The 11861-nt window shown below is 37.7% G+C and overlaps 1 protein-coding gene across 1 annotated transcript; it reads left to right on the forward strand.

Moving 5' to 3' along the window:
* Window positions 1–621: 621 nt before the first annotated feature.
* On the forward strand, window positions 622–7275 carry LOC114881678 (neuropeptides capa receptor-like). Its single transcript, XM_046287427.1, has 9 exons — window positions 622–697; window positions 793–901; window positions 1088–3013; window positions 4891–4981; window positions 5067–5263; window positions 5632–5871; window positions 6107–6422; window positions 6583–7131; window positions 7218–7275. The coding sequence occupies exons 3-8, from the start codon at window positions 2785–2787 to the stop codon at window positions 6830–6832; spliced, it is 1323 nt and encodes a 440-aa protein (XP_046143383.1). The 5' UTR covers window positions 622–697; window positions 793–901; window positions 1088–2784; the 3' UTR covers window positions 6833–7131; window positions 7218–7275.
* Window positions 7276–11861: the final 4586 nt, after the last annotated feature.

The raw sequence follows: 11861 nt of genomic DNA on the forward strand, positions 1-11861 counted from the left end.
ATTGACACTTGTAAGCTCGAACTTTGCAGCAATTTCTTCGATCATTATCATTACAAAGTTGAGATACTTTCATTATTCGAAATTTGCTTGAAAGATAATTGGAGAAGCTTGCCACCTGCGAGGCAATGTGTGACGAAAGACTCGATGAATTATTTATTATTATCTCGATCCTCCTCAGTCGAGAAAAACTAACGAGTTAATGATTTATCGCAAGAAATTCCATAGTCACGGAAATGGAATTAATTACAGTGGTGGATTAACTTTTGACTGCTTCGTTAGGTAATTCATTTATCTTGGTCAGTCAAGCTCCACACTGGCACTAATGACGAAACTGTGTTACAGCAAAGTGAGCGGAAATGTCTCATTAATATTCCATTCTTCTCACAATCAGTTGAATGGCAAGTCATACCAAAGAATTTTTACCTTTAGTTCCGATACAAACAGATGAACGAGATCGCAAACGAACCACTTCTCGGTTCGAGTTGTCAAAATGAAAAGTGTAACCTAAGTCATTCTACCATCATAAAAAGGATGTCAAAAACAATATCTCGAGAACGTAAAAATGATGGTGGTGGTTCTTTTAAATTATGCCTCGGAATTGATCGCTTTTATAGTGATTGAATGTTTCACTTCTACATATCAATGTTTTCTTCGACCGATATTCGCGCAATTAAATGGAGAGAGATCATTGCAATGGGTAATATCTATATTTTGATATAAGGGTAATACTATTAAACTGATTCACCCTCTAGCGTACGCCTTTCTATTGATTTTTCATCTTTCCTTTTTCAGACGCAACGTTTTCTTATCATTTAAAAGTTTTCCCCGTAGACTGAATAAGGACAAAAACGAGGAAACGCAATGCTCTATAATGTCGATACACTGTGAGAAGACGCCAAAGGTAAAACTCGAGGTGTATGTAGAGAAAAAAAGATAAGAAACAGAGAAATTCACTCTGCATTCTATGTTTCCGTTTTTGTCCACGTTCATTTGAGTTAATACGAACTTGAGAATTTTCATTTTTGAAATACTATTGATAATTGATGAGTAGAGCCTTTCATAAACGAATGTTCGAACATGTTTACAGTTCTTCTGTTACATATTCATTCTTGGTACACTGATTTTGATCCTGGACTCTCATGTACCGGCAGTGCACAACCGTGTAAGACCCGAGGTGGATCATCTGCTGCTTTGCCGTTTTTACCAGCTACATTTGCCGCAACAAGCGATCCAGATCTCTCGGCATCATCGTCCAGAAAATACGGAACGTATGTTACAGCAAGCCTTGACTCGTGAACCGAGAAAATATGTGCTACATTTCTTGCTCGCCGATGGGTCGAATGAAATTTCGAAAATCGTTCCCGCATAACCACGAAGACGGAAACAGCGCGGATGATCGCTCTGCTTCCATCGTTGCAGAGATTCTTTTATAACGAGGATAGTATGCAAATGAATGCAAATCAGAGTTAGAGGGAGGGAAGCAGATTTGCGAATGATTACTTCGCAAAATAGGAATTCCGCAGATGGGAATCGAAAGTTTTCAATTGAACTGGTAAATATGTTTGCTCGATTTGTTGAAATTGAAATTCTTGTTTCTCGAAGAGAAACCATGAACCTCAGGAAATATTTCTATCAACAGTTGGATGGTAAAATTTAGAAAATCTTTAAAATGATACTTTAAATTTCATCGTGGAGAAGGAGTTTCGTCTACTTTGAATTACAGAGGACATAATTTGATAAGAAATTGAACAAGAAGTAAATGGAAGTTCCGATATTCTGAATAAATTAAAACCGAACTTAATTACGTGTTTTAGCGTGATTTAGGAGGGCTTTTACTCGACGAGGAGAAATTAGAAGAATACGGCGTCATACTTGAATTTTCCTTCTAACAAGATCGAGTAATGTCAGATTTTTACCGCAAAATCATTAAAAAATACTCGTTGAATCTTCAGGATACGTATGGGAGAAATAAAATGTAACTCCCAGAGGAATCCAATTCTTAGCACCCAAGTAAGAATTAAGGTACGTCACGATTTACCGTCACCTTGGAAAGTTCAATTTGCCACGATATTAAAACCTCGTTTAATTTAAGTTGGCCCCAGATGCAAATACGTTTAGAACACTATCTCGGGTGGGCTCCAGCGAATCGTTACATGGTACATCGCTTTTAAGACCATAAACGTAATGTGGCTGTCTCACGCTATCTTTTTAATACAATCGCCCACGTATCTGATACATTTTGTAATGAAAATTATATTATTAATAAATACTCCGAGAAACACGATTTTATTGGTTCAGTTAGGAAGAGTTCGGAGGGGTTAAAGTCGAGGGTTGGATGCGTAGTGGATGGGCGCGTGGTGCGAAGGTGGAATAGCAGACCCACTCGAGAGACATCACTTGTCTACGGTCTGCGAACCAGTGCACTTTTAATACAACCCATTCATACCATCCCTGTGATCGTTGCGATAACGTGACACTTCTGTCAATAATTTGACATCTTCGAAAAGTCATCAATTACACGAGAACATTAACGAATATATCATGAAGAAAAGAAAGTTCCACGAGGTGGAATGTTTCGTGTGACATGTTAATAAGAATTGATGGTGGTGGGTCTATAGAGCCCAAAGTGGGATCGTGAAATACATATAAGTATCAAGTGCAAAAACCTGACAATAATATTTTAAGTATTACTAGACGATTAAATTAGGAAATAAAAAATTCTTGCTTTATTTTCAAAGTGAGAACGAACACTTGTGTGCCACAAGGAAATACTATTCATAAACAATGAATGTATCAGATGAATTGGAATACATATCGTCAATACGTGGTCCTAAGTACTTGTCTTGGAAACTGACTGTGCCTGTCACTCTGGCATACGTGATTATCTTTGTAACTGGTGTAATTGGCAATGTGGCCACATGTATCGTCATTATCAAGAACCCCAGCATGCAAACCGCAACCAATTGTTATCTGTTCAATTTGGCGGTATCGGATCTCTTACTCTTGGTCTTGGGTAAGTTGACACGTGATCTTGTTTTAATCATTACATGCTACTTTCTATGCAAAATTCTCATTTAAAGCATCGAATGTTTTAATTTTCAAAAAATGAGCTTCTCCTTTCGATGTAACAAATAGCGATTAATAAGTTCATTCGGTAGATTTTATGCAGTGTTATCATTTGTAAAGTAATATTTGCAGGATTATCACGTATCAAACGTTAATTGTTCGCTAATAGCTTATCCGATCTTCGTCAGGATTAACGAAAGGGTTTCGCGTAACTCGTTACGATCTTATTTGTATCCACACTGGAAACGTGATCTCGTTGAATGGATTTATTTGCATCGCAAGTGGCCTCACAGTTAATTTATATTCACTGATTCCGTCCCTTTGTCTCAGACTCATTTCACTGTTTCCCTCTTTTTCACCATTTACTCTCGGGCTAACAAAGAGCGCTTTTAATTTTTCTCTCGTTCAAAGTGGATCGAGTCGACCATGCTTAAACGGAGTTTAGTAGGAGTCCATGGGAAAAGAAATATTTATAGTTAAAGGAAATGCTGAAATTATTGAACGCTATTTACATTCTCTTTTGTTTCTGCGTTTGCATTATTCAATCAACTGCTACGAACATACTCATCCGTTCTCCTCCGAGTAACAGATGTCTTGATTATTTATAAACATCGATCGATTGTTGGAGGAAATTGTACGAATAAATTCAAAAGAAACGTCGTTTATCCCGTCGTTGTTGTTTTATCAGGATTTTATTTACATAGCAAATTGTTGTACATCAAAGGGAAAGTCTGGTGCAATTTCATGACATAAAAGTATTTCAAAATAGCACTTGTGATACGTTAATTTAAAGCTTAAAGTTTGTAGAAAATAACTATATAAAGCCCTCATCAATATTCTTAATACAAAATCTTTGTTGGAGCAAACAGTGGATCAAATACCTTACAGTTGGTAATGTTTAATGTTCGAACGAAGAACCAGTCATTTTATACGAAGAATATTGATGGGAGCTTTATGTAATCATTTTTATCAAATTTTACACTGTAAATTGATGTATCATAACCGCTATTTCATAATACTTTTATGTCATCAAATCACGGTAGACTTCATACGTTTCCCCTTTGGTATACAACCATTGTAAGGTGAATCACGTACTATCCAATAGAGGATTCTTACAATATGTATAAGGAATGATAAAATTCAGAATAAAATGGTTTCACTTTGAAATGTAAGACACGTGAAAGGCAAACGCAAAAGCGTGAAACCGAATGGTAAACGATTCAGGACTGATTTTTGTGATTTCTATTATCCACTGAATTTATTCCCGTTTCTATTCTGTTGTCCGCTTTCTGTTCACAAATTTCTGGCATTTTCTGTTCGATATACATATATATCACACAGCATGCTCATTGTTACATTTTCCATACTTAATACCGCGTACAATATATTTCACGTGATCGCGAGGCGCGAAGCAAATTTCCCATTATTTATGTCGTATCGCCGTATATCACTTTTCCATTACACTACCCTTATCTACGACGATTTCGATTTTCTATATATACTATACATACACGGTAGTAATATCATAGCTATTGCTACTGAAATTCTGTTCGCCATATGCTTGTTTATTTTTCTTTGGAAGATAGGAATGTTCGATGCTTCGATCCGTCTTTCCTTTTCCAATAAAAAGCTGCCATTTATTATACTATTATTGATATGTTTGTTTTCCTCCAGCACAAAGATGTATGACGCTATAAAAATGTTGATAAAAAATTGATTGATTATGTGAGTGATTCTTAAGTTTCGTGAACCGTGAATGAAGAAAGTACCTTGTTCCCTATTGCGGTTACGACAGACTGTGATACTTTCAATTTCTTTTTCTAGGTTTACCCAACGAATTGAGTGGGATTTGGGAACAATACCCTTGGAAATGGGGGTTGGTTATGTGCAAATTACGAGCATACATCTCGGAAACGTGAGTCGATTGAATATTTGTAAGAAGTTTGTCGAAAGGGAGTTTGATATTTTAAAAGGGTCGCATCGTTTTTTACTTGTTAAAGGTCCTCTTATGTATCGGTATTAACTATAGTGGCATTCTCGATAGAAAGATACTTGGCAATCTATCATCCACTTCGTCAATACGGCGGTGGATTGAAACGATCCATACGATGTATCTTGTGTGCATGGTTGGTGGCTTTCGTTTTTGCTCTGCCATTCGTTTTTTACATGAACATCGATTACGTTGAATTTCCACCAAGTGAGTTTTCTACTTAAGCCTAAGTTTTCGTCACTTTATATCGACTTTAAATAATTGTGTATCCACACGAGTTGTATGAATCGTAATAAAAAATGTTACAATTGAAAATACAGATGCAACGAGGAAAATCGAGAACTCCGAATGCGAACATGAAACACGTGTCAGAATGTTTTTCCAATGTGTTCGAGCGTAATTTAAAATGTTTCTCTTCTCGTGTCGGCATTCCTATGCATTCATACAATTCCAGATTTATCTTCCTTTTTCAAAATATCGATCAAACATTTATGTAGCCATTTTCGTTAGACTCGAAGTTTCAAATTGATATACCATAAATGCTATTTCATTATGATCGTTTCCTTTTTTTGCAGAATCGAAACGATATTCGGAAGAGTCGGCTATCTGCGTGATGCAAGATGATATACCTAAATTTCCTTTGTACGAGCTCAGCTGTATACTCTTCTTCCTTGTACCGATGGCGTTTATCGGAGTTCTTTACATGTTAATATGTTTACGAATACAGAGCGACAACCTCGCGCAAAACGTGGAGGGATCGGTTCACGGGGAAACTAGGCAAGCTCAGTCACGGAAAACCATCACTCGAATGCTCAGTAAATGTTCAAATTTTAAGTAAACATCAGTTTCTTTTCTTTTCCTTCTGTTCCCTTCAAATTTCAATTTTACATGCGCACGTACTCCTTCACTCGTTCGTACGAGCAAACATCGAGAAATCTTTGATTCAGTAGATGGTACCTCGTAGATCATGTATTCTTCGAGGGCGTTTACACGTGCTCGTCAACGCGAAAGGGTTAATTGAAGAAAATGAAGGAAATGTTGGATCCATAGGTGCAGTGGTGATAGCATTCTTCATCTGTTGGGCCCCATTTCACATTCAGCGAATAATGTGCGTGTACGGGAACGATACTTACGACGATGTAAGCCGATGGCTGTTTCCACTCACTGGCTGTCTCTACTACTTTAGCGCAACAATCAACCCTATCTTGTACAACGTGATGAGCGCAAAATATCGAAATGCATTTAAGGAGACGTGCTGTTGTTCATCGAGCAATCCTATCACTAGGATCGGTCCTAGTAGCGTAAAGCATTCTAGCATGGTTTGTGCTGCTGGATCCAGGATCGAATCTCAGGTGTTTTCTATGAAGTAAGCTTTACTGTTTGTATGTCGTTTGCAAGAATTTCCTTCACCTTTGCATTTCTATGTAGTTCTTTCCATAATAAGTGCGATAGTCCTCACCCTTGCATGAATTTCCATGTAATTTCAAAATTATAATTAATATTCTGACGTTTTCTATTGAACGCAGAGACATTGAGTCGAATCGTTTGGAGAACAATTTGCGTATAGCAGTTCAATTAAATTCAGACAATGGAGCTAAAGAGAAGAGAATCGTCGCAAATGATCCAGTACAGAATAATAAAGATATCGATGAAATCAATGGTGAAAATTGTTTAAAAGAATCGAAGAAATTATCCTTTGTTATTCATACAAAAAATGGACGACCGATGTGTCAGATGTCCAATAATGAAAGTCTTTCGAAAGAGACACACATTTGATCGATGTTAGAAATAATAAAGACCAGGGGTCTTATTGTACGTAATGAATTTTGTCGAACTATGTGCTTTAAGCTGCTATAAGATATTGACCTCCCTTACGAATGAAACAAGTTTCTAATTCCTGACCTAGCTTGTCAAGAGATAGGATTTACGTATCTAAAAGTTCTTGCTTGGCTTGGGACTCAATGAAAAACCTGGATGTTATCGTGGAATCGATCAAACCATATCCATGAGGAGGTACTTATTTCTCTGTTCAAATGTGTTACGGAAATGTTCGATGGAACGAAGTCAAACGCAAGGTATGTAAGATACTTTGCAAGTCAATTGAACCGTGAAGCAATTTTATGGAAATTCGAGGACCTATATGTTGGAATTGGTGTTCTAGCTGGAACGGGAATCACAAGATCCTTGCTACGAAACTCTGGCTAATATTTATGGTCAAGAAACAACGAAATGGTCATAGAATGATTTCAAACGATTTGTTCTATTTCAACAATCTCTGAGATTTTTGTTAATTTTTTCAAAGCCCGAAAATTTGCATGGTTCCTGTTATAAAAAAATATGTATATACACTAGTGGAATTAATTCTGGACACTTAAATTTTTATTTAAATTTCGCATTTATTTAAGTTATCTTATCTTATACGGGGTGTTCGACAACAGATGGGAAAAATTTTAAGGGGTGATTCTAGGGACTAAAATAAGACGAAAATCAAGAATAACGAAATAGCTTTTGCGGCTTTGTTTTCTAGTAGGTAATTAACGTTTCAAAATTCGAGTAAAATGCGCCTGAAAACTGCAACCCGCCCAGCACCGACGATTGAACGTCAGGTCAGTAGGGGAAGGGACAGTCATAGCCAAGAATTGAAGCCGAATGCTACAGTACCGATAGTGACTATAGATATCTATAGTCACTGGTACCGAGAAACAGAATAGCACGAAGAAAGTTTCTACTGTTTACCGATTCTTGGTTATAACTGTACCGACCCCTGCTCAGCTGACGTTCGGTCGTCGGTGCTGGGCGGATTGCAGGTTTCAGGCGCTTTTTACTCGAATTTTTAAACTATAATTACTGGAAAACAAAGCCGCAAACGCTATTTCGTTATTCTTGATTTTCATCTTATTTTGATCCCTAGAATACCCCCTTAAAATTTTACCCACCTGTTGTCGAACACCCTGTATACATATGTAAGTAAAGTGCAGACTTTTCAACTTGAGAACTGCTAGAGTTAGAGATACGCTTTATACGTCGTTAGAAAGGTCTCACTGAGACTTGCTCAAAACCGTTGCATTTGTGCGCCTAAGTGGTCGGAGTCAAAAGTTACAGAGGTTTCAATTTTTCTATAGAAAGTCTACGGGGCGCTATGGCGTCCCTGACACTCCTGATGCCATAATGTCGGTAGGCAAAGAGTATCACCCATGCTTCGGGGTCCCTAATACCCCAAGATATAATAGGCCGGTGCGCAGTCACTGGGGTCCTTGACACCCCAAGATGATATTTTGTCGGTGCGCAGAGAACACCACCGTTGCATCGGGGTTCCTGACACCCCGGATGCCATAATGTTGTTATGTAAACTCAGGTAAGTATCCTACTATATTTTCTTTTAGGTATTCAAGTATACCCAGGTCACAGGTAAGTAGAAATGAGTATAGGTATATTCTGATATTTCTTTCTTTCAATGTTTTATACTCTTTCTAGATCTGTTCTTTCACTATTATAGGTTATATCTATCACTATCTTGCAATTACTATTTCGCGGTATGTTTGGTTTTTAGGTCTTATATTTCCCTATTTCCGGTCAAATCCATCGCTGCATTCACTAATTCGCGATTTGTTTGTATTTAGGTCTTATATTTTGTTATTCGTTCTTATATTTCACTTATCGGTAATACCTATCATCGGTATTACCTATCATCGGTATTACCTATCGTCGGTATTACCTACCGTCGGTATAATTGTCGCGTACTTTATCAGCATTAACAATTGCTGATGCAATCCGCGCAATTTCTCCGCAATAGCCACAGTTTCATTAATTTATATATAAAGAACACTAATTTAATAGGTGAAACTTCCCTACATTATATAGTGACTAACCCCGCATCCGATGTAATAGTCTATAGAAAGTCTATGGGTCGCATATTTTAGGTTAAGGGGTTCCTGATACTCCGAATGCCATAATGTCGGTACCCAAAGAGTGTCACCGGTGCTTCGGGGTCCCTGACAGTCCGAATACGATAATGTCGATATGAAGAGCGCTTCGGGGTCCCTAACATCCCAAGATGATATCAGGTCGGTGTCCAGTGTTACTGGCGCTTCGGGGTCCCTAACACCCCAGATACCATAATGTCGGTATGCAAAGAGTATCACCGGTGCTTCTAACTCTAGTAGTTCTCAAGTTGAAAAGCGTCTTTGCACTTTATATACAGAGTGTTCGACAACAGGTGGGAAAAATTTTAAGGGGTGATTCTAGGGATCAAAATAAGATGAAAATCAAGAATAACGAAATAGCGTTTGCGACTTTGTTTTCCAGTAATTAACGTTTAAAAATTCGAGTATAAAGCGCCTGAAACCTGCAATCCGCCCAGCATCGACGACTAAACGTCAGGTCAGCAGGGGAAGGTACAGTCATAACCAAGAATCGAAGCCGAATGCTGCAGTACCGAGAAACAGAATAGCACGGAGTAAGTTTCTACTATTCAACGATTCTTGGTTATGACTGTACCGACCCCTGCTGACCTGACGTTCAGACGTCGGTGCTGCACGGATTGCAGGTTTCAGGCGCTTTTTACTTGAATTTTTAAACGTTAATTACTGGAAAACAAAGTCGCAAACGCTATTTCGTTATTCTTGATTTTCATCTTATTTTGATCCCTAGAATCACCACTTAAAATATTGCCCACCTGTTGTCGAACACCCTGTATATAAGATTTATTTCTCTTTATTGGCCTTGCGGGGACCATCCTTCCCAGTTATTGTTTATCCTATTCCTACTCTTTATGGACTAAGGTCTCCCTTTACAGTGATTTATTTGTTTTATTCTTTTCATGGACCTCGCAAGGACTACTCCGAAATCACTGTGTCCTCGTATCCTTTTTCGTACCCTTTTATCGCTGCATCCCTTACATCCCACATCTCTTGAAAACAAAGGCATGTATAGTCTTGTTGGATCTGTAGTCATTGCAACTACCTACCTTAAACTCCTTATTATTCTATTACTTTCTGTTTATTACTATTAATCCAGTTTCTAATTATATTTGTTAACTATCTGCTTACTTTTGTAATTTTGAAATAACGTATCAAATTTTTATATCATACTTACCTTTCATCTTCAAACCAATAACTCAAAGTTGAACACCAGTTACAACGACAGAGAAATGAAATGCCAGCCGTATGATTAACGTAAATGAGAACTCACGGGTTTTTTCGATAGTAAGAAGTGTATATTACTACAACATACTTGTGGGATATCGATTGCAACAATGATCGCATCCGAGAGAAAAAGGTGAGGGGGTTTGGATCGGTGGTTCGCTACTCTTCTACACGGCGGATACGTATACAATAAAGAAAAAACACACACATATTAGCTGTGACAATAATTTGTTCGCAATATCAGTACGTGTCGTGTAGTCGCATTCACCAGGATAGATTACAAGGATTCCTGTTTAGAAAATGAAAGAAAAACGGAAATTACGCTCCATCGAAAAGTGTAGTGAATCGTTATCGAATGCGAGGTGATCCAACTTCGAAGGATACCCCGTTTTCTCGTCTATAAAATTATCATAAAATATGTATACATATATAATATATATATATGGCAGTTAAACAATGTTTCGTTTCGTTGATCGTTTAAAAAATGAACAAAGGGACTGGAATGTTTCTTAATGTTTCTTCTTTACCCACTTTTTTTTATGTTTTTGATTTTCGTTTGTTCCGCTTCGTTCGTCTTTTGTTGTAGTTAAAAAATTTGCATAAACGATTGGCAGACAGTCGTTGGCAATGTTCCGTTCGCTTAATATGGAAGAAAGAAAAAATCGTGAAGTTCGCACCAGGCAAAGAACAATAGTCAAGTAACCTGAACGAGCATTCGGTTCGACACTTAACATTGAGTATTACGCAGGTAACTGGTTAACATTTATCTCAGTGTGTATACATCCATGCTAGCTTAGTATTTAATTGGTCAAGATACTGTTTACGCTGAAAGAACATACGTGTTACGTTTCTTCGGCTGTGATTTACTTTTTCTTTCTCGCTGTTTGATTAGGGATTCGTGAACGACAATAACCGGAAGCTCGGTTGTTCCCCTATTTTTTTTTTCATTGTAAATTTTCAAGGTTCTTTTGTACTATTTCGAATTGAGAAGTTGTAATGCGCTGATCGTAATGCAACCGCAGCGTTTCTTAAGTCAGGAATTTGGATCAATGTTGATTATGGATACTTGGCAATTCGCTGTCGTTGTTTTCTTCTCTGCAGTTCCATTACGATATCGCTATACTAGCAGAAGTAACGTATCTGAAATGTCAAGGTTCTGTAGAATGAAGGAAGAATTAGGCCAATTGAAGAAGCGAAATGCGAGTGGAAAGCTTCACGGATGTGTCTTGGCGAGAACAGGTGTATCCTCTTCTAGGGTAGCACGCTTGTCTCTGTCTGATCTCATTAACGCGTTAATTAGTGTACACGTGAAATACATGATCGATACGTATATAAACAGTTCTCTTATCGTAGGCCTGTGCGAATACTTGCATTGCATTCAACGCGGAAAGAAATGAACGCCGAAAGGAAAGGTTCATAGTATGATAATTGTAAAAAACACCGTATTGACGTGGCGATATTTTTTTTTTCATTTTTTCTTCTATGCTTTCTTTTCTTTTCGATTTTGTTCTCTCTCGCAGTCTTACGGTTTCTTCGCACGTTTAATCTATATCTCGCTAACGCTATACAACCGATTCACCGATGCCATTTTCGTCCCGCTAATTCTCTAATGACTGAATTTTTGGTCGACTGTACGATCAAGCGTTCGACTATTCTCTCCT

This window comes from Osmia bicornis, chromosome 1 (assembly GCF_907164935.1).
Source record: "Osmia bicornis bicornis chromosome 1, iOsmBic2.1, whole genome shotgun sequence".
Classification (NCBI taxonomy): Eukaryota; Metazoa; Arthropoda; class Insecta; order Hymenoptera; family Megachilidae; genus Osmia; species Osmia bicornis.